We start from the raw sequence: 27,606 nt of genomic DNA, 5'->3' as shown, positions 1-27,606 counted from the left end.
GTAGAAGACTGAACTTCGTGCAGATGTGATAAAACAGAATTTTCAGAGGTGAGATGAGGTATTTGACATTATATTCCCATGGCAGTACAAAAAAAATTGTGAAACGATCCAGGTTACTGAAATGAGGAGTGAGCAGTACATCCTCTTTTTGGCTGCTGAAAAGATACATCCAACATTTGGAGTGTACTGGTTTTGTAACCAGAATGGGAGTAGCATGTAAACTGCCCACCTGTACTCACAAATTGGATAGGATTCCTGTAATGTTTTTGATATCTAAATGTAACTTCATATTTCCTTATCAAAATAAAAGTGGGTTCTTATGTCCACGTTGATAATGAGTAGCTGTGAAAATGACTAATAGTATCTGCAATCATAAATACAATGTGAATACTTTAAAGGCTTTTTATTTTATGACACTCTAGTAGAACACTTCAAGTCTTTGCTTCGAGTTGGTTGGCCGCCCTCATGTACATTTGTCCCTTCTGCATTTGTTTTTGTCTGTTTGTTATTTGGCTGTCTGTAGCAGTTTTATTTGCAATAGCCAAAAGCTGGAAACAACCCAAATATCTACAAACAGATGAATGAACAAACAGTAGCATACCCATAGAACAGCATGCTGTCATCAATATAAAAAGAGTGGACTGCTCATATAAGTACCATTGATAAATCTCAGAATATGCTGCATGAAGGGACTCAGGGGTGGTGGTGGGGGGAAAAGCAATTTATGATTTCAATCATACAAAATGCTAGAAAATGCAAACTTATCTGTTGCAAAGGAAAATAAATTAATGGTTGCCCGGTGAGCTGGGGAGGGCAGGAAGAGAGAATATTAAAGAGCATGAGGTAAATATGGAAGTACTTCTCCATTTTTAAATACCACGAAAAGGCATATATATGTTATAAACACAGAATAACAAAGAGAACATGTAGGGGCAGCATATGGGACATTATTGCACACGGGAGCTGGTTTGTCCAGCATGTCTTTGAAGAGGTTATAGGCTTTGATCTGACTGACTTAGACTGGAGAAGATAAATGTGCTGCAGATGGGAGGATTAATTAAAGGTCTGTATGTGGAACAGCCAGCCCCACCCCCACTTGGTCTCTCTCTTGGCAAAATAATCTGGATAATCTTAGGGAAATCAGGCACTTAGAGAAGGTCAGATTTAGCTATCTTTGTCATTTTGGGAGGCCTTGAGTCTTGAATAATAGCTGCTTCCAATCATTCACCCTAAAGAGAAGCCTGGCAGTTGCCTAGTTCTGTTCATGTACACAGAGTTAGGGTTCATTTCCTGAGACCCCCCTTTTTACAAATTGTAACTTTCACATAAAATTCACCATTTGAAAGTGTACAGTTTGGTGACATGTTAATACACTCATGGTGTTGGGCAGTCGTCTTCATCTAGTTCCAAAACATTTTCATCACCCCCAAAACGAAAACTTGGTACCCAGTAAGCATGTATACTCTCCACTCCCTGTGTTTCTGGCAACAACAAATATGCTTTCTGTGTCTCTGGATTTACCTATATATGTTATAGAAATGGAATCATGAATATGTGACCTTGTGTGTCTGGTGGCTCTCAGCATTCGTTTTTGAGGCTCTTCCAAGTTGTAGCCTATATCAGTACTTCATCCCCCTTGTTGCCCTTCATTTTGTTGATTGTGAATGGTGATTCTAACCAAGAATCACCAGACATTTGAGGAAAACATGCATAATGGAAGAGAAACAGAGAAATTGACTGTAGCTGATGTAGACCAATAAGTAATTTTGCTTGTTTTTAAAAGTGCACTATTTAGTATTTGCCAGGATACTCAAGATGTGGCTTCTGTAAAACAATCAGAGATGCCATCAGGAAGAAAATCAAAGCAGAAAAGAACCTGTGGAGATGAATTATGGGTTTGCCAAGTTAAAAAATATACCATAGATAGATCAGAAGATAAAACCAAGAAAATCTCTCAACATAAAGCCAAAATACAGGCAAAATATATATATGTATATGTATATGTATATTTGTGTGTGTGTGGGTGTGTGAAAAAACAGAGACATGGAGATTCAATCCAGATACCCAGGATTTACCAGAATTTGTGGCAAGTGAGAACAAAGAAAACTGAAGGAAAGAAAAGATTAAAAAAGTAAAAGAAGATTTCCAAGAGCCAGAAGGAACAGTTTTCGTATTGGAAGTGTCTGTCTGTTGCCCAGAAGGGTAAAGAAAGAGCCATTGCTAGAATTGTCCCTATGAAATTTCAGAAAAACAAGAACAGAAAATCTTAAAGATTTCCATAAAGATACACCCTTCTAAAAGACATGAGAATCATGTCTCCCATGTCTAGCATTGACGAGCAGAAGACAGTGGTGCAATGGTCTTCCAAGTCCTGATGAAAAGGAGTTTTTAATCTACAATTCTGTCATTGAGAAACTAAACTCATTTTCAGATGAGCAAGGACTCCAAATATTTACTTTTCCTGTACCTTTGCTGAAGTAATTCAAGATGAAGATCAAAAAAGAAAAATAATTCAAGAGATAATTAGAGTAACCTAGCGGTCCTGCCAAAAATCCCATGTTCTGCTTGTAGCAGGCCTGGAAAATGATCAGCCCAGACTGGAACAGAAACTTGGTGGGATCCAAGAAAAATTTCTTCTGGAATAGGAGTGAGGTGGATTCCTAGCAATAGAATGAAGTTGGAAGATGGTTGGGATGTGGTGAGAAACCATAGAACTCTTCACAAAGGGGAAGGGAATTTGAATTCCCATGCAAAGCAGAAAAACTACATACAAAAATCACAAGCCAAATAAATACAAAGCAAACACACCATGTGACACAAGTATGCGTGATTGGCAGCTACTAATAATGATAATGCATTTATGCCAGAGGTACAAACATTCTTCTTTGAGTGGGCCAAGGAGAGTGCCATTGAAAAAGCTCCGGGGTGAAAATGCAACTCTGGTCCTGTAAACAATGTCTTAAAATTACAAAGGCTACAGAAAGAGGAACTGAAAATAGTGATTTAAATATTCAGAAGTTGGGGCTGGGATGGGAGTGGGTAGGGAGTGGCATAAGTAAGCTAGGTCTGGTAAAGAATTATGGGCACGCTCAGCGATGTTGGTATCAACCAGAAGACCCCAGAGAAGTGACTGGGAGAGATTTGTCCTGGCTAGGAAGACTGGGAGAGGATCAGGATGGGGTGGGATGGAGTGGCAGGTATTGTTCCTTTTCATCAAAATGCATTTTATGAACCATTTTATTTTTTGTTCAGTGATATTGGAGTAGGTTCTGAGTTTGCTATAATTGGGATAGGTTGAGAATTTGTTGATTCTCAATAAAACAAGTGTTTCTGAGTATCTTCTGTTGTTTTAACTTTTAGATAGATGCTAAGAAAGATGGAGAAAAAACAATTTAACCTCTACCATAAAATAACTTAAAGGTCTGTTGGCCTTTACTTTCTGCCTCCTTTTTTAGAATGATAAGACAGAAAGCAGGTATGCATAAACAAAATGTTTTCTGCTTCTATTCCCTATTTTCTGACACAGCTGCTGAAAACACCATTTTATCTTGGTCTGTTGAGAAATTTGAAGTGGTTTCTCCAGATTCCAGCCTGAACTCTTTCCTGCTCTGCTCCCTAACGTTTGATTTTTGGCTCCTCAATCCTCCTGTCAGCATCTCTGCCATTCCTGTCACATTAAAAGACCTCTCAGCTCACCATTCTTTTTTTTCCTTTAAACCTTCCTTTTTAGATCTGTATCTGGCCTCTCCTGCTAGATTGTGCACCCCCTGAGGACTTGGAAGGCTTTGATGCCTACCTGCCTGCCTGCCTGCCTGCCTGGCCTCTGGAGGAGGCTGTGGATAGGCAGTGATTTCAGATGAGACCACAGGAGACAGGTGGTGGGAAGTGTTAGCATATGGGACCTAGTACTGGCACAGGCATTGTTCTAAGTGCTTAGGTATGACAGAGAAGGGAAGTGCTGTGAGAAACCTCTTCCCCCAGAAAAGAACTTCATTCCTATGGAGGTTTATTTACATAAACATATAAGTGTATAGAAATGTGATATGTTTTGAGCACAGTTAACAGCAGCTGTCAGTGGCCCTCTTTTAAACATGCTGTTAGATTTTGTGACTTTGTCGCTAAGATATGCTGGGCTCTGAGGTACCCTCTGGAGAAGAGAGGTGACCTAGCTGGAACTCCCTACAAGTGTCTGGTATTCCCTCTCCTTTGCCCTCCTCACAGTCGCGGTATCTGGAAGAGACAGTGCATCATTTGAAATCACATATGGACAAGGTGGGCTTGTAGCTGCAGGAATATGGTAGGAGACTTGGCTTTTAGTCCTACTGTGTGTCATTCATTGGCTGTGAGCTCCTATCTACATTTCTTTTGGTTGTGATTAACGGATATGACTTTGGTTCACTAAAGTAGTATTCATCCTAACTATATGGCTCCTCCCTAGAAAACCTTTTGGAATTCTAGAAGGGGCTGTAATCTGTCTTTTGTACTAAGTATTTCCCAGAAGATTTTCATGGAAATGCAAACCCGAAAAGATATGCTGGCTGAGATTTTCGTTGGAATAATCTCGAGGGTAATGGGGTAGGTAAGGTATAGCCTAGCTCTGAGTTGATGTTGGAGCTAGGTGATGGGTACATGGGTTTCATCATACTCTTCACTTATGTAGATGCTCAGAGTTTTTCATAATAAAGTACCCTTCAAGGTCAAGGAAGGGATGACTTTTGTATTTCTGTTTTATTGTGTTTTTCATAAGAAATTGTAGTTAGTGAGGTCTTTAGATGTTTTTGGCATTGATTTTAATGATCAGAGACCATAAAAGAACTAAATTAAGGTTAGACTGGAGAGAAATCTTCAAATTAGTGTTCATTAATCATATTTTGTAGAGCATTTATAACATGTCGGTGCCTCAATTACCAGTCAGCTCTCCCTCCCTGGACAGAAAATGCAAGGAAGCAGAGTTAGAATAAGGTGCCGGCGAGCTGGCCTTTTCCAGCCTGAGAGTATGGAGGTGTGGGGTATGGGAGAGTGAAGCGCCACCACTGCCATCAGACTTGAGGGCTGGATCTTGCCTAAGAGCCTATCTTCCGGGACCCCACTGCCACCATCACTGCTGATTTTGCCCCATTCTCACCTGGTGTTCACCTTCTCTTTCGTCTCTGTGCTTTAACCTTACTTCTTTCTCTTATTCCTTCAGTACTTTCTCAGCTCACTTTCTGCCCTCCAAGACTTGAATCCATCCATCTTGATCTCCTTAGGCTAGTTTTCCCATATCACGTCCCTTCCTACCCTAGACCAGAAGCTCGCCAACAGTTCACTCCTTTCCTTCCTCTCTGTCTTTTAGTGAATGACCACTAGTGTTTGTTAACAAATGTGATTGGACCATGAAGTGGCTTAACAACAGGCTGAGGCATGGAGCCCCATTCGGGTAGCCTTAAAAGATTTCAGGCAGTTGGCAAGTAAGAATTCTAAATAAAAATTGAAACTACCACCTGTATTTTTTCAGGCCGTTGATGCTCTCTGCCATCGGCTGCATCCTCCCTATGGCACTGGTAAGTGTGGGAAGGGCTGGTGACAGTTCTGGTGGGCTGCTGAATTTCTGTTTTCTGGGGGAAAAAATCTATTTGCAAGCTGTGCTGTTAACTCGTCCCCAAGGACTGGACGGCTTGAACCAACTGTAGGAGACGAAAAAGATGAAGAAACAACTAACCATACTCAGGGTTTTCCTGGGGAGCTGTTGTCAGGAATGGAGGCTATTCAGTATGTACCCTGATCCATATATCAAACTAGCATGTCCTGTGCATTATTTGAGTAATAAACGTATACAATCCAAGTGCTCTGGGATGTCAAGTAATATCGGTTAAATTTCCTGAAATTCTGAATATGTTTTCCCCAAAGGTAGATGTTGGCTGTGTATTAGAAAGGATCCAGAATGTTGTATGTACTGAGCATCTCCTTCCATGGCAGGATTTATCTCCCTCTGGTATTTTAAGTGCTTTGTGGTCAGGGGATCAAAAACGTTTGTTCCAGTGATTAATTTATAAAATTCTGATACTTGAATTTTTCTGGGGAAAGAGTTTGGTGGAAATTAGAAAAGAAATTTGAGGCTCTCATGTACTAACGAACTTCAGGTGGACTTCGGGTCCTGTGATTTGAAAAACAGATTCACCACAGTCTGCTTTCTGCTTGGGGACCTAGCAGAGAAAATACATACAAGAAAATTGAAACAGAGTGGGGCAGCAAGTCATAGGAAGGCTAAAATATAAGCCAGTAACCAAATTGCTGCTGGAATCCTGCGTCTGTCTCCTTATACTGAGTGGGCCAGAGGCCACATAGATCCAGAAGTGTTATCTTATCAAGATAGTCTCCATTCCAAGTTGACAAGCCCTATTCGCTATTTACAGTTTCACTTCTCTAGTCTCTGAAGCCCTTAGATCACAGAAGAAAGTGCGTCCAGAGTATCTCCTGAAATGCTGAGGTTGTGGACTTGTGTGCTGTTAGTCATGTCAGGAATGGCTTGCTGATAACAGCAGCTAAAATCCTCATGTACACAATCCCCACTGCATCTCTGTGAGAAAATCTTAGCATCATTGGCTGCTATCCAGGATTTACCCCTCAGGCCTCAGGTCCACCCCCCCCTCCCCCGCAAACCCTGCTTTGAAGCCGGGATAGAATTGTATGGACACTTTGTATATTCTTTATTAAAAAAACAGAAAGGAGAACTTGATTTCCCAGCAGTCATCTACGCCTTTAGGTGTCTGCACAGGTGTTAACTACTGAACATGTTTTGAGGGCCTGTATCTGGAAAGTAGCTTTTTAAAGGTCTCTCCCAAACACAAATTATGGAGGATGACAGAAGTTTGCCTGCAATCTCTGGGAAATAGTGATGTCCAGCAGCCAAGTCCTCTTTGACATTCGTGTAGCCAAGTGCTTCCTGAAATAAAGATCTGAAAACCATCTGAGGGTGTTGAGATTGTAAATGTCATGGCAAAGCCAAGCCAGATTGGATGGGCAGTACAGAGCAGAGTCCAGGCTGGATGATGACAGAGGTGACCCCACGGTCCTTTCAAGCTTCACGGAACGCTCTCCAGAGCCTTCTGACCCATCGTGGGTCAGGTTTGAAGGCAGAGGGAATGAGAGGGAAGGGCAAGGAAGATGGGCTCTCCTTGACCATGTTCTGACTCCATCTGTGACTCTGAAAGCCTTCTCCGGACCACCCAGGGACTTCAGGACCCTCCAGTGTTTGATGAACTGTATACCACTACTTGCCCTCCCTGCCTTGAGGGCTTGGTGTGGGAGGTTTAGAGGGAGCCGGAGTGTTGTGAAGTTACTGGCATTACAGACCTACTTATGCTAAAATTCACATTGTCTAGTCTGTTCATCTTTGGTCAGAACTATGTATGTTAGAACTCTGAAGGGGATGTTTTCATTCTGAGGAGTACATAAAAGATCAAAATGAACTATTCTGATGCAATGGTGTAAGGGTCAACCCTCTGTTTCTTGTGACATTTGTTTATTCAGAAGATGGCCGTTGAATTAAAGTTGGCAAACTTTCCCTCCAACTTCATGAAAGATTTAAAATATACAAAGACTTTTAAAGAATTGTAGATATCCATTTGTCTACTATCTAGATTATACAGGTGCTACCTTTTTCGTTCATTTACTTTATCATGTATCTGTCCATTGATCAATTTTATTTTTAGCATTTATTGAAGTATTACTTACATACCATTAAACTCATCCATTTTAGAGTGTACCAGTAGAAGAGCTGTAGTAAATGTAAACAAATATATAGCCATCACCACAAGTTATAGAACATTTTCATCAGCCAAAACATTCCCTTATATCCGTTTGTAGTTAGTCCCCACTCCCAGTCCCAGGAAACTACTGATCATCTTACTGTCTGCATAGATTTGCCTTTCCTAGAAATTTCATATGAATTGAATCTTATAGTATGTAGTCTTTTGTGTCCGGCTCCTTTCACTTGACATGTTTTCAGGGTGCATCCATGTTGTATCACATGTCAGAAATGCTTCCTCCTACTGCCCAGTGAGGATTTTCCACTGTATGGATATACACCACACTTCGCTCGTTCACTGTCAGTCGATGAGCATCTGGGTTGGTTCCAGCTCCGCGTGAAATATGCTGCTGTGATGGTTTGTATAACGGGCTTTGCAGGGACCTGTCTTCATTTCTCTTGGGTAGATATCTAGCAGTGGAATTGCGTTTAACATTTTAAGAAACTGCCAAACTGTTTTCTGAGGAGACTCTGCTATTTTACATTCCCACCAGCATTATATAAGTGTTACAGGTTCTCCACCTGCTTGCTAGCACTTAGGTATTGTCAGTCTTCTGTATCATTCTAGTGAGTGTGAAGTAGTATCTTGTAGTTCTAATTTGCATTCCCCTAATGACAAATAATGTTGAACTTTTTGAGTTGTGTGAGTTCTTTATATGTTCTGAATTAAGTTCTTTATCAGATATATGATTTGCAATTATTTTTTCTCTTGCAAATCATATATTTTGTGGCTCGTCTCTTCCATTTTCTTAATAATGTCTTTTGAAGAATGAAATTCAATTTTGATGAACACCAGTATATCACATTTTTCTTTTAAGGGTTGTGCTTTCAGTGTCATATCTAAGAAATCTTTACCTAAAAAAACCAAGATTGCAAAGATTTTCTTCTGAAAGTTTTATAGTTTTGAGTTTCATTTAACACTGTGAACTATCTTGAGGTAATTTTTGTGTGACATGAACTAAGCATTTAAGTTCTGTATTTTGTATAGTGATGTTCAGTTATTCTGGAACCATTTGTTGAAAAGACTGGTTTATCTGTTGAATTACATTGGTACCTTAGTAGAAAATTAGTCATAAGTGTATGAGTTTACTATTCTGTTACATTGATCTGTATATATGTCTGTCCTTATGCCAGTACCCACTGTCTTGATTACTGTAGCTTATTAGTAAGTCTTGAAGTCAGATGGTGTAAGTCTCTTCCAGCTTTGCTCTGTCAAGGTTGCTCTGGATATTCGGGGTTCTCTCCAACATTTTAGGGTCGACTGTTGATTATACCCTAACCCCCTGCTTTGGTGTTCTGTCTCGAGCTGCGTTATGGTGGCTGTGATCACATGTCGCCAGTGAGCATTTGAAATGTGGCCAGTTTGGATTGGGATGTGCTGTAATTATGAATACAATGGACTTTGAACAATTAGATGAAAAAAGATGTAAAATGTAGTTCATTAATAATTTTCAATGCATTAACATTGAAATATTTTAGATATATTCAGTTAAATAAAATATATTTATCAACAGAATTTAATTTTTATTTGCCACTGTAGAAACACATTTGTGATTTTTATATATTGGCATTCTATTTTTTTAACCTTACTAAACTTATTAGTTCTACTGGTAGTTTTGTTTCTTTTTGTGTCGTTTTTTTCTCTCCCCCATGCTTCATTAGGGCCTTCAGTACAGTGTTAAATGAAATGATGAGTGGTCTTCCTTGTCATGTCCCTGATCTTAGCATTCACTGTGTTGTTATAGAGTATAATGTTTTCCTTAAATACCCTGTATTAGATTTAGGCAGTTCTATTTTTCTTCCTAATTTGCTAAGAATTTTTACCTTGAGTGATTCCTCAATTTTGTCAAATGAGTTTTCTTGTGTCTATTGAAATGATCATTTGGGTTTTTTTCTACTTTTACTTTGTTAATTCAGTGAATTGCTTTAGGCGTTTTCACATGTTAAATCAGCCTTTTATCAGAGTTGTGTTAGCTTCATAAAGTGAATTTGAAAGAGGTATTCTTTCCTGCTCTCCTTTCTGAAAGTGTATTCAGAAATAGAAAAAAGCCTCATACATAAATAAGACTTTTAATTTTCTTATTACATGTTGATCTTATAGAACCGCAAATTTGTCTTGAATGTGACATGGTCATGTGTCCTTCCCAAATCATTAAGTCTATTTTGGTTATCAGTGGTTGTTTATCACCCTTTTTGGAAGAGGTTTGACCTCATTATAGGTTCTTCTTGGGGGGTTTCCCTGGTGGCCTAGTGGTTAGAATTCTGGGCTTTCACCACCATGAACTGAGATCTCACAGCTTTGTGGCACAGCCAAAAATGAATGAATGAATGAATGAATGCTCTAGGACCTACTTGATAATGCATACATAGGTACATACATAGATACTTTTAAGTCCTTCTTGGTAATACATAATCCTAACCACTCACAGGTTATTAGTTGCTTGATCAAAACAGTCCAGCAATAGTTTGTCTTGGTTCTGCTGGAAGACTCTTGTTTTCCACAGTTGAACACATAAAAAGAGTGGAAGACTTTCCTCAGTTACCAAGTGTCAACTTTAGTAGATTCAGAACGGATTGCCAAGCTCTTTGAGCATTACACAGTAAAATGGTGTGAATACTTGGCTAGTTCTTTCCTGAGCTCAGCTGTCTGCACTCTGAGAATGACAGATTTTTATCTGTAATGTTTTAATATCATATATTTGTCTTGGCCCTCTTGCTAAAGGTAACTTAAGTAGTGCCCCCCTCCCCCACACATCACCTGACATCTCTTCCTCTGGGAGACTGCTGCGGGTGACAGTGGGTGGTGAAGTCAGTTCTCTCATGACCCAAATCAGGGAGGAGGTGGCCTCTCTTCGGAGACTGCCTGTTAGCGTAAATTCTTCTAGGCACTCTTCCTTAACCCTGTGCTGCTTTTTGCTCAGAGGGCCCTTTGTATCCTGACTTCCCTGTAGATCTTCTTGGTGTCCATTACTGGGCAAGGTGCCATCATTCTACATTTTGCTTTAATTAATGGTCTCAAAATTCCGTCACATTCATAATGGATTAATTGGGGGAAACTGAGTCCTTGACAGTCTGTGATACACTGTGGGCAATCACAGTGCCTCCTGTAGAAGACTGGTGGGCGGTGCCTGTGCCTACAGCGTTGTATAAATTGATACATCCTCAGCAGTTGGCTTTGAAAGAATAGATGGACATCTATTCAGTTTTATAAAGTGCTGGACACATCACTGACTCGATGGACATGAGTTTGAGTAAGCTCCAGGAGTTGGTGATGGACAGGGAAGCCTGGTGTGCTGCAGTCCACGGGGTTGCAAAGAGTCGGGCACGACTGAGCGACGGAACTGAACTGAGACACGTCCTCTCTTCACATTATCAGTTCTCACCAGAACTCTGCTGGAATGTTGAGCTGGTCATAGTGGACTTGTCACAGTAAAATGCTCAGTTTCAGCGGAGGCCTGTGTCGTTTTCCATACGTGGAGGGGCTGCACCTGGTATGCTAATTGAGGCTTTGTTGCTGTTGCTAGTGCTGTTGAGATCAAGGGATCAGACCAGGTATGCTGTTGAAGTTCTCTTTCTTTGGGAAGGCCAAGAAATTTCATTTTGGGAATTCCCTGGCGGTCCATTGGTTGGGACCCCACTTTTCCACTGTAGGGAAATAAGCTCCCACAAGCGGCGCACTGCAGCCAAAAATAAATAAATAGAATAAAAGAATATAATTTTCAAGTTATAAAAATATATTTGTATCCAAAAGCTATTCTCAAGCAAATTTTAACACTTATACCAAATGCTTTGTCTCTGTTTTCATTCTGTGATAGTGGTCTTTGTGGATGAATAGTTTTGTTATAGAGTCAGAGGTTTTAACCAGGGGTGTTTTTTGCTTTGTTTTGTTTTTCTGAGTTTATATAAAAAGTCCAAGCCTGGAGAGCTTCTGCAAGTAACACACCTAACTGGAGGTGCTCGTGTACGGCCTCCTACGGCAGCTTCAGCAAACATAAATCACATTAGGGAACCTATAGCTCTTTTGCTTACTTTGGATTCTAGGTCCTTATTTACTGTAGATAGGATGGTTTTGTGTAAGTTTGAAATCAAACTAATTTCTTTGAAGGGTTGCTAATGAAAACAAAGTTTGAAAAATCGAGAGATCCAGGAAATTGCTTAAGAGTCTGAACATAAAAGATAAAACAGAACCAAGAGGAAGATTTTAAAAATCAAGCCTGGACCTGCAGTAGAGAGGAATGTATGCATTTCTCAAAATGTAAGAGCACTCTGGGGAAAAAGAAACTGCATTATAATTAGATTTCTTTTTTTCTTCTTTCTAGGTATCTCATTCAGTTGCTAAACTTATATTAGTTAATTTCCACTGGCAAGTTGCAGAGATACTGGACAGGTAAGGTATTTTGGGGGAGGAAGAGATAGCATTGTCTGTAACTTCTCTCTGCCTGCCCATGCAGTGGTAATAATTGTCTGTGTTATGGAGAATATCCTTACAATGTACAGATTGTATTTTTAAAACACTGGGTCATATTTTATAGCCTTTTTTCTCTCAGTATGTTGTGAACTTTTTCCAATGTTTTCAGCATATTCTTTCTGTACCCCCAGTTTTAATGGAGGTACGGTATTTTACCATATTGATGTTCCAGCCTACTCCAAACCTCTGTTGTTGGGCAGTGAAGTTAGGTCAGAGTTTTTATGCTATCATTAATGTTAAATCAGTGCCCTTCTAGATAACATTTGGCAGTATCTCCAGTTATTTCTTTCAGACACATCAAGTGGAATAAATACATCATGACATAGTGCTTTATTACCTTCAGAGGAAAAGGTCAGCTCATTTACCACCATACCTCCAGAACTGGAGCTCTGATTCCCTTTATGCTTTTTGTTTTGTAGATACAAGTCTAATTCTGCTCAGCTGCTCGTTGAGGCTCGAGTTCAGCCCAGTCCATCAAAACATGTGAGTGTCCCCTCCTGATGGACTTGCTGTGGCTCACACAGTTATTGAGAACCATCTTACTTTGTTTATAGTGCAGCACGCCCAAGATACTTGTTCTAGTATAGGCCTAAATCTTCCATTTCCGATATCATTTGGAAATTCTCCTCACAGACCAGGAGTGACTCACTGCCCGCCGTCTCCAGCCTCACCTGTCTCCTGCACTTACATACAGCCTGTTCTCTGTTCCTGCTGTGTTCTTGGGGTGCCCACTCACTGCATGCCTCTTTAACCCTGCTGGTGCCTCCCTTGGCTGGGAATGTCCAGATCCTGTCCCCATCTTTGCTCGTGAGAATAGAACTCACCTTTAAAGACCCGAATCCAAGCCATCTCTCACAAAACCTGTCTCCTGGGAACACTCCCCTCCAAACTCCTTTAATTATATCTTTTACCTTTACATGTACATTTCAGTGATTCACTCATATCTTTTTAGCTCCCATAGTAGACTGTAAGTGCTTTTTAAGTTTAGGAATCATATCTTACAGTGTATAGCAATTTCCTGTTGCTAAGAGTTCGGTCAGCATTTGTCAAATGAATGGGGGAGAATTAGGGCTCAGATCACCACATAACTTATGCAGCTTCTTAGAAAATTTCCAGGAGCATACTAGACAGAGTATGGTCCTTTTCCTCAAATTATTTTTGGTATTCCCAGTGAACTAACAAGAACCTCATGTTAGGTTTTCACTGGTTTGTGGTTTTGGCTGGTGTCCCCAGACTGTCTTTGCCAGTTTGTGTAGCAGAGTATGGGTTCTGGAGCTATTAGAGGCTCACACTTCAGCCCCTAAGAATCTATTGGCTGGGTTTATAGTAGTTGTTGAGAAGCAAGTCTATGTCATGCTGAATGAGGGCCGTTTTCAAAAGAAACCCAGTAGCCTCCCGAAGAAGGTAGATGGAATGGCCTCTCAGGACCTTGACAGCTCCGAAATCCTGACGTTATAAACTACTGTAAGAGCTCATGTCCATCTTCTCTCTGCTTCTCTAAATTCAGGGGTTCACCAAGCCTAGCTCCACTATCACCTCCTTCGAGAAGCCTTCCTGATAATACATTTTTCTACTCAGAACTGGCGCTCACAGAGCCCATACCTGGCAGTTGAGTTCCAACCCTTGTTGCAGGCTGGCTCACATCGCTTACTCCCTGCAGGTGCCCCCGGCCCACTCCCCTCACCACTGCGCAGTGTGTATGCAGTTCGTGCGGAAGGAAAACCTCCTCTCTCTGGCCTGTCAGCACCAGTTCTGCCGCAGCTGCTGGGAGCAGCATTGCTCCGTGCTCATCAAGGACGGTGTGGGTGTGGGTAAGTCCACCGCGGGGTCATAACAGGCTGCCGGGGACTGTTTAGCTTCAGCTCTGCCCCTGCTGGTACTCAGGTTTTCTTGTGAGCCTAACTGAAGTTTTCAAAATCGGAACCATTGGTTTCCAAACATGTCAGTCTGAAAATGGCAAAGTTTACCCTAGTCCTGAGCAAGATCCGAGAATTAAGGCTAATGTTTGGGCGTTTATGTAAATGCTCGTGTGACGCCAAGACTACCTTCTCTTGTCTTTTGGGAAAACTGTCCTTTAAGCTGCCTACCCTGTCTATCTTGATTCTCAAAGTGGCAGCCGTACTTCAGAAACTCCTAGAGGGTTTACTGTGATTTAGGTAAGCACAAATCAAACTCACTCTGTGATGAGTTAAAGGAGTCTTTGTTAGATTATGACTTCATGATATGAAAATCAGCATTATATTAATTATATCTGTAAAAGCTCACTCTGTTGATGGTAATCACATGCACATCACAAAACTAAGTTGTAAGTCAAGAACCCTCTGGGATTTTTTAAGCATTTTTTTTAAATCAGTGCTATTTGTGATATATACTGTTTAATTGGTTTTGGCTTTTTAGTGTTTTTGTTGTTTGGTTGGTTTTGGTTTTCATGGGTTGGTTGGTTTGTTTTTTCTTTTTGTTGTGCTGTGTAACTTATAGGAACTTAGTTCCCTGACCCAGGGCTCTGGCAGTTAGAGTGCAAAGTCTTGACCACTGTACCATCAGGGAATTCCCTGTCATTTAAAAATTTGTAATAATATTTTAGTTGCATCACTATGTAAATATATTGATTTCTCTCTTCTTTGAATAAATTCTGATGCTTCCGGGGTTCCCTGTGTAAAACGTGAATTTGTTGGGTGAACTCAGCAAATACATTATAGGTGTGTCTTCTGTGATACAGTTGTCCATCCGGTTGTCTTTGTTCAACAGGTGTCTCTTGCATGGCTCAGGACTGCCCACTTCGAACACCAGAGGACTTCGTGTTTCCATTGCTGCCCAATGAAGAACTGAGAGATAAATACAGGCGCTACCTCTTCAGGGACTATGTGGAGGTATGCCCAGCCGCAGCTGTGCCTGGTCTTCCTGAGCCCCCTTCTCATCAGATGCTCACCAGTTACTCTACAGAGGAGGCTGCCAGTAGATGCTTTCCATCTGAAGGAAGAGCTGCACAGCTTTTAAAAAGTTTGAAAACTCTAGAGTACTAGTAAATCCCAAGTCTGTTTCTTCCTCACTCTGTATCCTTTGAGCCCTTATAGTCCTTCTCTGAGCCTTGGTTTCTTTCTTGTATAGAATGGTCAGGCACGCCCACTTTGTGAAAGTGAAAGTCACTCAGTCATGTCCGACTCTTTGCAACTCTGTACAGTCCATGGAATTCTCCAGGCCAGAATACTGGAGTGGGTAGCCTTTCCCTTCTCCAGGGGATCTTTCCAACCCAGGGGTCAAACCCAGATCTCCTGCATTGCAGGCAGATTCTTTACCAGCTGAGCCACAAGGGAAGCCGCACACCCCCCTGCCCCGCCCGCCCAATACAGAGTTACTTAAACAAGCTGTTGTATGTAGGGGGATAAACATAAGTCAAGCATATCTCAGGAGTTGCTGTTCTATTCCCTTCATTGTGTGAGTCAGCCCTAAGAAGGGGTGTTGCTTCTTGGGCGATTTGGCAATTTGTTCGAGTTCTCAGAGTGGTCAGTTTTGGAGTCCTTCCCCTCTGTTGGGCTACCTATTCAGGCTTGCTGGTTCCACACAGCATAATTTTGATCTTTGCCTTTTATTCCTAAGCTTATTGGATTGAATGATGGTCTGGGTCGTCTCATGCACAGGCTGCAGGAAAAACAAAAGGCCTTGTTCCTGGTGCTGTTTGCTGCCTTTGGTTTGGGTTGTTGAGCCCCTCAGAGTCTCATGCACAACTGACTGGGCCCTGTTCCTTTCCAACCCTAGTCCCTATGTACTTTCATCTCAGAGACACAATTCTGTATTCCATTCTGTTATCTAAGCTTAGGTCATTCTGGTGAGTTGTTCCCTGGTTTAAGCTAAACATTCAAAGGGCATTTTAAGGACCTGCCTAATGTCTGGTCTTCATGACATCTGTCATGAATTCCTGTAGCCTCTTGCTGGAAGAACAGGAGGCGTTTGAGTACTCAGGGAGGTCTAATTTGGAGGACTAGGGGATGGTCCTAATTTGGAGGACTAATAGGACAACTAGGGGATGTCCTCATTGTTCCCCCCTTGGTATGTTCACAGAGTCACTACCAGCTCCAGCTATGCCCTGGTGCAGACTGCCCCATGGTTATCCGGGTACAGGAGCCCAGAGCTCGCCGAGTACAGTGCAATCGGTGCAACGAGGTCTTCTGGTAAGAGTGAGTGTGGGTGCCGAGCAGCCCTGGCGGGTGCCTTCTCCTCCTCTCAGCATCACTGCTGTGGCTCTTGTGAGGGCAGGGCTGGGAGAGGCAGGGCCTTTGGGCCAGAAGAGCAGCGCTGTTCCACGTGGGCAGATGTTTGATGATACTCGGTCTGGAGACAAGAAGGAGACACAGACTCTTGGAGAATGTGCTGGGGTTTATGTTGCTAAGATTCAGGGCCCAGAGACTGCGTGTCTGTGTGGATGTAGATTTATCTGCACAGAAAATTCACATTGCCGTATATGAAAGCTCCAGCCACCAGCACTTTAATCTTTCTCTCTGTTGGCCATTCTAATTTTATAACACTGCAGTTCATAAATGTGGTTTACATCTATCTGGGGTTTACTCTATCCAGTAAACATGATGGAACTAGCTGAAGCATACTGAAGGCTTATCAGCGGAGCCACTCTCTCCTGACCACTTTCCCTTCATTGTCACAGCAACTGTGTGTGATTGGTACTGCTGTTCCCCTTACTTATAGGTGAGGAAAGCGAGGTGCAGGTAATGGCAGAGCCTTCGTTTAGGTCCAGACCTGCCCCCTGTTTGCACCTCGCTGGAAGAGTCACAGTGGGGCTTCAGGAAAAGTAGGGAGAAAATGGGGTCTGTGTGCATATGTGCCTGCCTTTCAAGGCATGGTTGAAGGGAGTCTGTGACTCACCAAACGTTAAGAACCACTAATGCAGTTGCTCTCCACCCTTTATGTCCCACGTTAGGGCCGTCTTTCCCTGGGACATTTGATAGGCTACCTGCCTGAGAGCCTTTATCCAGAAAGTCATGTTGGCTTGGACGGAAGGGGAATTAAAAACACAGGAGCCTGGCCGGATGAGTGTCAGAGTTTTCCTTTTCTGATTCTAAGTTTCGGTCTCATCAGAGGTAACGTGCCCCTCACAGACTACACAAGTGCCGACAGCGTGCATCCGGTAGGAACCTCGAACTCAGATAAGCCAGGGCTCCCAGGCCTGGATCTCTGCCTTGGGTAGGAGTTGAGTCCTCTTTTCAGAATACACCCCCGAGCCCTTTGAAAATCTGAGTTCTGAATTTGATATCCTGTTAGGAAGGATTGACATCACCTAAGATATTTAAAACAAACGTCTCATTTGGGTTTATTGAGAGAAGTCCCCCAGGACTTCAGAATAATCCTGGGTAAGTCAAGGTCTCGGACGCCGCGAGAGGTGAGTTTTTACCTCTTGGAAAAGCTCTAATTCCAGATCTGTTGGCTTGGACAGAAGGAAAAGGAAAAACACAGGATCTGACCTAATGGTTATCTTTTCTGGTTTTAAGTTTCAAGTGTCGTCAGATGTATCACGCCCCCACAGACTGCGCCACAATCCGGAAATGGCTCACGAAGTGTGCAGACGACTCTGAAACAGCCAACTACATTAGTGCCCACACTAAAGACGTAAGGACTGTATCTTACCTGTCATGGGTCTGCCCTCCCTAGTGCCACCCAGGGCCGTGGGGCTCGTGATGGAGGTGGCAGACCCTTGCCCCGGCGCGGCAGAGTTTGCAGCAGTTTATCTTAGCATGCACCAGGTGCCTTTCTTTTAATGAAATGCTAAAGTGCTTGGAGAAGTTTGGCCCTCAGGAAGACTCATTAGATAGAAACTAGGTTTTACTGAATGCCTCCCCAATGTTAACAGCCCTGGGAGGGAAGTGGTTGACAGCCACATCAAATAAGTAGCAAAACTCTAATGCAACCCCAGGCCCGCCCAGTTCTCATTCTGGAAACGTCCCATGGGAAAGCATGGCCCGCAGCCCCTAGAGTTGCGCATGACTCAGCACTCGGGCCCTAGCCGGTGCCAGTCACACGCTGAGGCAAGGCGCCCTGCAGCGCAGCTGTGAGCATGACATCATGAAGTAAGGCCGCCTTCATGTCCGTGAAGTGCCCGGCGTCAGACTGGTCCCCACTCTGTCTGGGGCTGCTGGCGTCTCTCAGATGGGAGTGAGCTTTGGAGGTGATTTCCATGCCCTCTTCTGGAAGTCGAAGTTCAGGCAGGCTGAGCGGGCCCCAGTCCAGGTGGCAGCTCGTAGGCTGCGCTGCCGTTCCTCTCAAGTGGCCAGCTTTTTACTGACTCAGCTTGAGCTTAATCTGAGCGGCCTCCTGGCAGGGACAGATGGTGGCAGACTTAGCGGGGCTCAGCCTAGAGTGTTTCAGGGCCAAACCTGCTGACCTCATTTCCTTGAATTGCTGTTCCAGCCTCAGCGACCCGCCACATTTAAGTGAGAGGCTCCTCCCCAGAAGTGCTCGCACGATGAGCTGCTGGGCACGGGTGCCAGGAGCTTTGTGTAATTTGTCTTAGAGCCGGCCTGCTGGTGCGTGAGCCTAACGGCGCCCTTCTGTCTCCTCAGTGTCCCAAGTGCAACATCTGCATTGAGAAGAACGGCGGCTGCAATCACATGGTGAGCAGAGGCCTGTACGTTTTGCTTGTGTGACCTGAAGCCTTTGGTCAGCGTGCCCTTAACATGTTCTCTTCTGTTTCCCTCCGACAGCAATGCTCCAAATGTAAACACGGTGAGTCCCAAGCTTGGTGCACCAGGCCCAGTGGCACAGTCTCTGTTTCTTGTGCATGGGTCTCCACTGCTTTTTTTTTCCCCCCACTGCTTTCATGATACAGTGATCAAACAGGGTGGCTTCCGTCACTTACAGTCATGAGGACCAGAGTACAGCAGCTCTGGATTTGCTGATTTATTATTTCTTGGTCCCTTAAATAATCCTGCCGCCAACTTTGGGATGGCTCTTACACCCTCACAAATCCTCAGTCATCCAAGAAGAACGTTTTAGTGTGTTCTTTTGATTTTTGCCAAGGCAGGTAAGTAGCATGGGGCTTTTCTGTGCTGTCTGATGGACACCATTTAGAGCAGGCTGCCCATGGTTCTCCAGGAAGCAGTCAAATCCTAGTTTGCCTTTCAGGTATTATAAAAGTTTTCAGAGAGGGTTTCTGGCCTCCTTCATCTGGCCGGTGTAGTTTCCACAGAACCATTGGTTTTGCTTTCCTTCCTGCCAGATCAAGTAAAGAGATAAAACTCCTTCAGGTAGAATGTATGTCCAGATAGACTTCTTCCACAGCTGCTGACATGCCGCCCAGCTGGCCCTGAGAGCTTCTGTTTGTAAGAGCCTGGCCACTGCTGTCCCTGGGTCCTCCCAGGATCACACTGTAATCAGAGTAGTCAAGGTGAGGTTTTAGAAGGGAACGGTGATGCCGAAGTGTAGTGGCGTGTTTCCTCGGTGAAATTCCACCCTGTCTTCTCTGCATGTGTTTGAATGAGAGGGACGTGCACAATCCCCTTAGAACAGTGCGTAAGGCATGCGAAGAGTTTAAAGAGAAATGCCTGAGTGCACACCCAAGTACCCACCACAGGCCTGGTATTTCAGAGTCCTTGGTGTGTCCTCTCCCCATCCTTTACTGGCCAGAGTTAACTACCATCCCTCGTGTTGCTGAATAGTTTTACCACCTGGATGGGCAACCCTAAGCAATGTAGCAGTATTTAAGACAGCAAACACAACCTAGCTGACTGAGGCGAAAGCTGTATTGCACTGTTCCGTGAAGCCTCCCAGGAGAAGAGAAGTGAACGACCTCTGGGTCTAGCTTTTGGCTCTAGCTTCCCCAAGTTTTACACAAGCCCCGAGGAAGTCAGTGAGCCAGCTTATGAGAGTGAATCATGGGAAACAGTGATTACTGCTGTCTGGGTCTCTGGCAGTCAGAACACACAACCGTGGTTGGCCCCTGTCCATTGAGGCACACAGTAATTGTTCAGATATATAGCATCCATAGGGGATCTCTGTTTTTCCCTCTTGGCTTCCTCAGTGTGGAAATAGTCATAATTCTGGGCATGAACTATTGGGTAGCAGTGGGTTTGATAAAAATCTGTTCTTTTTTGTTGTTGTTTGTTTGTTGTTGTTGTTGTTGTTTTGGTCACACTGGCTTGCAGGATCTTAGCTCCCCAACCAGGGATTGAACCTGGGCCCTGGCAGTAAAGGCACTGAGTCTTGACCACTGGACCACTGGGGAATTCCCATAAAAATGTGCTTTTTAAGAAAGAAGAAAAAGGGGGGGAAGTCTTCATCCCCAGTTTCATGTACAGCACCTAGGACAGGTGTTGAGAGTGAGAGGTCGACAGGAGGGCAGAGGTGTTTTCTGAATGGCCAGGTGGGCCTCAGTCGAACAGGTTGTTCTGCTGCTGTGGAGGCATTGACACAGCAGACCCGTGGCCTCTGTACGGTCAGCGTCTGCCTGTGTTGGATTAAAAAGGCACTAAGCGTATGCGTTCTTGAAACTGAGACCACCTGCAGGCTGTCGTTCAGATCGGCAAGGACCGGCTGCGGGGACCGTGGGCCGTGACAGGCCTGGGACGTGTCCGCGCCCTCTGTAAAGGGGTGGCCGGGGAGCGTCCGGGCCAGGTGATCCCCGGAGCCGGCTCTGTCCGGCCTCCCGCGCCGCCTGTGCCTGTGGAGGAACGTGGGCCTGCGTCGTGTGTGTCAGTGCTGCGTTCTCTGTCCCTGCAGACTTCTGCTGGATGTGTCTAGGAGACTGGAAGACCCACGGCAGCGAGTACTACGAGTGCAGCCGGTACAAGGAGAACCCCGACATCGTCAACCAGAGCCAGCAAGCCCAGGCCAGGGAGGCCCTCAAGAAGTACTTGTTCTACTTTGAGAGGGTAGGCGTCCTCTCCTGCACCTGCTTCTCGAGGGTAGGCTTCTTCCACTTGGCCCTGCTGGGCAAAACTCCCAGTGACCGGTGGCTGCAGCAGCGCATGCACACCGGAGTCAGGGCGTGGAGCGCCGGCCGGGCCCGAGTGCTGCCTCCAGGTGCGGCTCTCAGGCTCCCTAGGGCGGGCACAGCCAACAGGGAAGGACCTGCCGACCCTGTGTGATGCTGAATTGTGAAGGATAAGGAAGGACCATCAGGTGGTCTTTATCCATTCAGTGCCACGTTTGTTGTTTGTCTTTAATTGAGGTGTAACTGGCTTACAATGTTCTGTAACTTGCAGATGTACAACGTAGTGATTCAGAATTTTTTAAGGGTTATACTCCATTTATCATTATTATAAAATACTGGTTACATTCCCTGTGCTGTTCAGGGTATCCTTGTAGCTTATTTATTTCACACACAGTAGTTTGTATCTCTCAGCCCCCAGCCTGCATCTTGCCACATCCCCCAATCCACTGCTGTCTTAATAGTCAGATTCAGAAGGCAGTTTTCCCCAGAAGCCCACAGAGCATGGAACTTTTGGTTTCTAAGCACAAGAGACCTGGGAGTACCTAGCTTTGCTTTGTCCTCAGGGCTAGAGTCCTGTTGCTCTAAGTGGGTAGAGTGATCTGGCAGGTACATAGGGGCTCTAGACAGGGTTGGTAGTGTGGACTGAGGAAGCCGCCTCGTGCGCTCCCGAGGACACACAGCCCCCATCAGCTAAACAAGGCTGTGACCATTCTGAACAGCTTTTGAATCCCTGCACCTTCCTGCATGCCTGCAGCTTTCTCTCTCCTCTGACCCCACAGTGGGAAAACCACAACAAGAGCTTGCAGCTGGAGGCACAGACATACCAGCGGATTCACGAGAAGATCCAGGAGAGGGTCATGAACAACCTGGGGACCTGGATCGACTGGCAGTACCTCCAGAACGCTGCCAAGCTCTTGGCCAAGGTTTGTCCCCCTCAGTCTTCCCATCCCTAGTTCTCTGTGAGGCCCAGGACTCTGAGGGTGGGAGGTGCTGTCGAGGGCAGGGCTCACCCCCTGTGAAGTCCCGCATGTGCCGGCTCATGGGTCCACATCTTCTGGGCTGTGTCCACTGAGGACCCTGCCCTCCCCCGGATATCCAGGGCACTCAGTATTCCAGTGCCTCTGCCTGCGGGGATAGAACCACAGGGAAAATGAGAGCCCTTCTCTTCTTTTGTCCCATCCATGCATCACTCAGAGGAAAATAAGAGATTGTCTTTGGACAAGTATTGAGATAGATGTGTGGACTCTGAGGTCCGACTCAAGAGGGAAGAGCCGTTGAGGCAGCTGCTGGTAATAAATCCCAGTGTGGAGAGGAACCATGGGTGTTCTGTAACCATTTCTGTTTCAGTTTTTGCCATGTTGTCCCGCAGTTCATCTTTTATTTGCCTTGGCCTCATCTCTTTCAGGCCAGTTCCCGTAGAGCCAGGCTGATTTGCATGGTGGGGTAAGGCCTGTATCAGCCACGTGAGGTCCATGGAGTTAAGAGTCATAGACACAGATCCCTTGTCTTCTGTTGCAGTGTCGATACACCCTGCAGTACACGTATCCATACGCCTACTACATGGAGTCCGGGCCCAGGAAGAAGCTGGTAAGGGAAGCCGTCCTTCTGCTCTGCCCTCTTAGCTTCAGAGGGGCCTTCTCTGCCCACACCTTGCAGGCGAGCAGGGACAAGACCCCTGGTGGCTGGGAGGGCAAAATCAAAACAAAACTGGCCACTGAAAAATTTTGATCCCCGGGCCCCGACTAGGCATTTCCAGAGTGGATCTCAGGTACTGCCGTTTCATGTAATAGGAAGGCAGGTGTACTGAAGCCGTTAACAGCTATATTTTTTAGGGTGGCTGACTGAAAATATCCGTGACCACTTGGGAACCAGTGCTTATGTTTTGGGAGGATACCCAGCATGCGTGTTCCTAAATACTGTGGCATTCATTTGCATCTTTGTGTAATTTTCATCTTAGATAGGGGTTGTTTCCTCCCCAGTTATAAGGTGATTCACACTGATTGTTCAAATGTTGAAAAAATTAGTAAAACATTTACATCATCCATGACCCCCCCAGAAAGAAATGAGCACTGTTAGCATTTTGCAGCCTTTGAAAATTAGTACTGTTTCTATAATCACAGTTATATATGTGACATTTTTTGTTACAACAGTTTTTGCAGCTGTCATTATTCACCATGCTGGAAAATGCCATTTTTTAATAGTTGCATAGATGTCCCATTATATGGTCGTACCATCATTTGAGGCGTTTATTCTTTCTGTTTTTCACTATCACAAATAAGACTTTGGGAAACCTCTTTGTGCAAGAGGTGTATACTTACTAAGTCAAATGGTTTGAAAATTTTGAAGACTCTTGATTTTCAGAAGGGCTGGAAAAAAACAAAGTATTCAGTGAGCACAGAGTCTGTGAATGTCCACTTTGACTTGTTTTTGCAGCGGCCATTTCCCCGTATGTCGGGAGCACTCTCTTCTGTGGCTTCAGTCCTTCCCCTTCCTCTGAGGGTGGAGGGCGAGTGCAGCCTGGCCACGTGGCTGTCCTCCGCAGGAGGACCTCTGGGCCGGCCTCTGGCTCTGGGTGCAGGAAGTAGGACTGCCCTCTGAGGACAGCACCCGGGCTGTCTGGAGCTCCTGCGAGCCTGAGGTGCTGCCTCTGCCCCTCCCGTCTGCAGGCCCTGCCCTGGCTACCGTCCCCACTCCTTTTGACCTTCCTGCTCTACCCATACAGTTTGAATACCAGCAGGCTCAGCTGGAGGCTGAGATTGAAAACCTGTCGTGGAAGGTGGAGCGGGCGGACAGCTATGACAGAGGGGTAAGTGACTGCTGTCCTCTAGGACCCCCTGGCAGGCAAGGGAGAGCTGGTGTGGTGGCTGGCCTAGGGGCTGGAGGCTGCCACTGAGAAGGGTGGGGAGGGCCGTGCTTTTGACTCCTGGGAGCCCGTGGCAGGGGGCGGCTTCGGCTAGCCCATCCTCGCGGGGCTGGGCCGTGCAAGCCCGCGTCTTGCTTCCCCGGTGCAGGACTTGGAGAACCAGATGCACATAGCGGAGCAGCGGAGGAGAACGCTGCTGAAGGACTTCCATGACACCTAGGCTGGGACTCGGGCGTGCCGGCTGAGGGCGATGTGGCTGCGAGGTCTCCCGGCTGCCGTGCTGCACGCTGCAGGCTCCCTGCCTCTCATCACCCCAGGCAACAGCCAGGACCCCACTCCTGAGAGACACTGGCCACACACCTCTTAGTTGATTTCTGGTTGTTGTTTTTTTTTCCCCCTCCTCTTTTTGCTTTTTGTTTCCACCAGGGTAGAGGCCCCATTGAATTGGCCTCTTCTCAGGACCGTCAGTTCCCCCTGGATAGTTGCTGGGAGGGAAGGAAAGTTTTTTCTGAATGACTATTAATAGTATTAGATCATTACAACTTACGTAATTTTCAAAGGCTGTACAATTATACAAAAAAAAACAAAACAAAACCGGGGGGCAAACAAACCATAGAATGACACAGAACCCTTTTTAAAAATAAACTGGCATTGGAGTGTTTTACCCTCTAGCTATTTTACTTAGAACGTAACATACGCTGTCCGCCCCCCTTGCCTCAGGATGTCTGCTGCACAAGGGCTCCGGGTGGTACTTGCTTTCCAGATTCACACGCCTTTGGCCACAGCTGGAGCCCCAAGTAAAGAGCATGGGTGGCAGATGGTGGGAAATGGGGTTGGCCTGTGTAACACCATGGTGTGCAGAGAATCACGCCGTGCCTCCTGCCTGGTCCTTGTAGACCCTTCTGTGATCAAGGGTACTGCCTCACCTTGGCAGTTAGGAGACAATACAGAACAGAATCTTGCCCCCGGGTATCATCATGTCCAATGGCACTGCGTGTCTGTGGACTCATTTATCTTGAAAGTGAGCTTTACCAGGGCCTGGCCACTCAGGCTAGAGCCCACAGCAGAGCGCATGGATGAGCTGTGGCCCTCCAGCACAGGGGACGTGAGTTCAGCACAGTTTTCTTTTGTTTCCTGAAGAGAGAGATCCACTTTTAAAGGGATTCCCCCAAAGACTTGTTTTACCTCGGCCCCTTCTTTTGTGCCAGTGTTCCCGTGGAGGGACTCCAACCAGGTTCACACACACCCATACATGACGCTGGCCTGCTGCACTCTCCTCTGGTGAATGTCAAGGTCAGAGTTCAGCAGAGCTATCCCTAGGGCTCTGGTCTGCCTGGCTCAGGGGCTGTGTCTGCACAAATTGTTTTCATGTTAACCTGGAGTGTTTGTCTCCATGACTTGCTCTGGGTGTGGGGTGCGCTCCCCCTCGCCTGGCTTCCAGTGTTGGAGGGCACCACCTCTGGGGTCTGGAGTCTGAGGCTAGTGGGGCGTTCCTAATTGGTGGTCCCTGCTCCTGTTCCAGGAGGCTGGCCAAGGAAAAAGGCCAGTCTTTTCACAGTGCAAAGGAACAAGCAGTTTGCATGGTATCCTACTTGTCCTGAACCTGGTCCTGTGGGCCTTTCCGAAGTGACATCTGTGATTCCCGGGGTTCCTGCGGCTCTTGTTCAGGGCGTCCTTGACCTCCTGGAAGAGTTGCTTGGAAATCTGTGAATAAATATTGTGTTGGAAATTCTTTGATATTCCAACATTTTCACCTCAGTCAGTAATTCCCCCAGGTACCATGTTAGTTGCAAACTGAATCTCTCTTGGAAGACAGAGGACAGTTGTAACTCTTGGGGTCATGGGGTACATGGTTGGCTGCAGGCCCCGTTTCTCCCCAGTCAGGTTTTGCCTCTTCCTGTCATCTCCTGCAAGGAAGGGACCATGGGGTGGAATGAGAGGACAAGTTAGTATAACAGACGAACCCAGAATTGGCAAGCGCTGAGCCAACCGAAGGACGAGAGTGTCCACCTAGAGGTGGGGTATGACTGCTTTTTTGGCACATGGAAGATCCCAGTGTCTGGAATGTTCACCTCTCCGTTGAGTCCCTTGGGTGTCACCGCCATGGCAGCAGCAGGACCGGAATTGCAGCTCTGTTCCTTAAATCCCACCCTGTGCTTGTTTGGACTGTGTAACTACCACACAGTGTACTTGCAGTCAGCTGTGACCCCCAGCCACCAGAGCAGCAAGAGGTTCTGTGCCCAGACCGCAGCCTGCAGCCCTTGACCTGTGGAAAACTTCCTTCCATGCCCCAAGTGGCTGTCTCTTGCTAACATCATCAGGAACATGGAAAAGTTCATGCAGAATGTTTCTGCCCTGCAAAGGAAGGCACAGTGTTTTCACAAATTTACCATATATCTTTGTTTTCTTCAAAGAAAAAGTTGAGGCAATGTCATCTGCTCAAAGTTGAGTGGTTTATTAAAAATAAACTGAAAGTTTCTGATTATAAAAGTGCGTGTGGCATCTAGAACTTATTTTCTTGGACAGTGGTTTCTCTAGTATCCTAAGGAGATTGACAAAAGGGTGATTTGACTGACTGGATGAAGCCATGTACGGGACACTGATGAAACCTGCCATTGTGTATAGAATCTTCAAGAGGAGGTGGGCCTGCCCCACTGAGAAGACCAGGAAACTTCTTTTACACTTTTCTTTTCTGAGAGGAAGCTGAAGGGGGAGGGGAGCCTTAACAGGGTAAGGAGAAACCACCTGTGGGGACCGGGGACCGTGTGAATGACGTTGCTCTTGTCTGCATATCTCGGTGAGGGGGCGGGGCGGGATGTGGAGCAGAGCACACACACAAAAAAAGCTTTGGTATGTCCTCTCACCTCCATATTTGGGCATAAGCTGAGTTTAACTTGCTTCCAAGACGTTTAAGACTCACTTACGGAAAAGTCCTGTTCTCCCTTTTCGAATGTGGCAGCGGTGAGGCAAGGAGTGTTGCCTGTGCACCCGCTGCGTTCCTGCAGGTTACTGTTAGGGGTGCCAAGGGTTCCTCCAGGAAGCCCTCTGGGGCCGCTCCAGGCCGGGTCCCCTGGTCTGTGGGTCCCCGCACATCAGGCAGTTGCTTCCTAAGACCTGACTCCTGCAGACCTCCCTGGGAGGCTCACACCTACCGCAGAGTAGACCTTCAAGGTGCTCTTGACCTCCTGCACTGGCGAGCGTCAGTGTCGCCATGGGCCCCATACCTCGCTTGCGCAGTCATCGGCCTCCAACCCGCCGCAGTACTAAGTCATATTTTGGCCCAGCCTCCTTGTTGCCACCCCACTCCGGGAACGAGAAAATGCAGACCATACTTTTCCCGGAAGAGGGAAGGAGAAAACTGCCACTGGGGTTACCTGTACCTGTGCATCTACGTTTGTGGGGGGCGCGGCTTCTGCCCTGGGGAGTGTGCATCTTTGCCTGATAATAACCCACCTCAGGAAAGAGACACTTCAGTGTGGGTCGGGGTCCAGGGCCGGGAGATCTCGAGTGCAGCGCGGGCGCGGCGTCCCCAGGCACCCTCTCCCGGCGAC

General features: G+C 45.6%; 1 protein-coding gene across 7 annotated transcripts in view; it reads left to right on the top strand.

Moving 5' to 3' along the window:
- ARIH2 (ariadne RBR E3 ubiquitin protein ligase 2) overlaps nt 1–24,719 on the top strand; it is a 36,453-nt gene extending 11,734 nt beyond the window's left edge. For 4 of the 7 annotated variants that reach the window (XM_070456110.1, XM_070456109.1, XM_070456111.1 and 1 more), the window contains 13 exons: nt 12,109–12,176; nt 12,677–12,740; nt 13,918–14,068; nt 15,006–15,127; nt 16,317–16,426; nt 17,756–17,873; nt 18,824–18,874; nt 18,965–18,986; nt 20,979–21,130; nt 21,972–22,115; nt 22,711–22,779; nt 23,859–23,998; nt 24,204–24,719. In XM_070456110.1, the coding sequence (XP_070312211.1) occupies nt 12,109–12,176; nt 12,677–12,740; nt 13,918–14,068; nt 15,006–15,127; nt 16,317–16,426; nt 17,756–17,873; nt 18,824–18,874; nt 18,965–18,986; nt 20,979–21,130; nt 21,972–22,115; nt 22,711–22,779; nt 23,859–23,998; nt 24,204–24,228 (1,236 nt within the window). In that variant the 3' untranslated portion in view covers nt 24,229–24,719. Of the gene's footprint in view, nt 1–5,497; nt 5,544–12,108; nt 12,177–12,676; nt 12,741–13,917; nt 14,069–15,005; nt 15,128–16,316; nt 16,427–17,755; nt 17,874–18,823; nt 18,875–18,964; nt 18,987–20,978; nt 21,131–21,971; nt 22,116–22,710; nt 22,780–23,858; nt 23,999–24,203 lie in introns of all 7 variants that reach the window. The other 3 variants (XM_070456115.1, XM_070456114.1, XM_070456113.1) reach the window with 3 other exon arrangements.
- Nucleotides 24,720–27,606: the final 2,887 nt, after the last annotated feature.

Source organism: Odocoileus virginianus, chromosome 26, assembly GCF_023699985.2.
Source record: "Odocoileus virginianus isolate 20LAN1187 ecotype Illinois chromosome 26, Ovbor_1.2, whole genome shotgun sequence".
Lineage (NCBI taxonomy): Eukaryota > Metazoa > Chordata > Mammalia > Artiodactyla > Cervidae > Odocoileus > Odocoileus virginianus.
The sequence above is the reverse complement of the archived record's forward strand: the minus strand, read 5'-3'. Positions and strand labels throughout refer to the sequence as shown.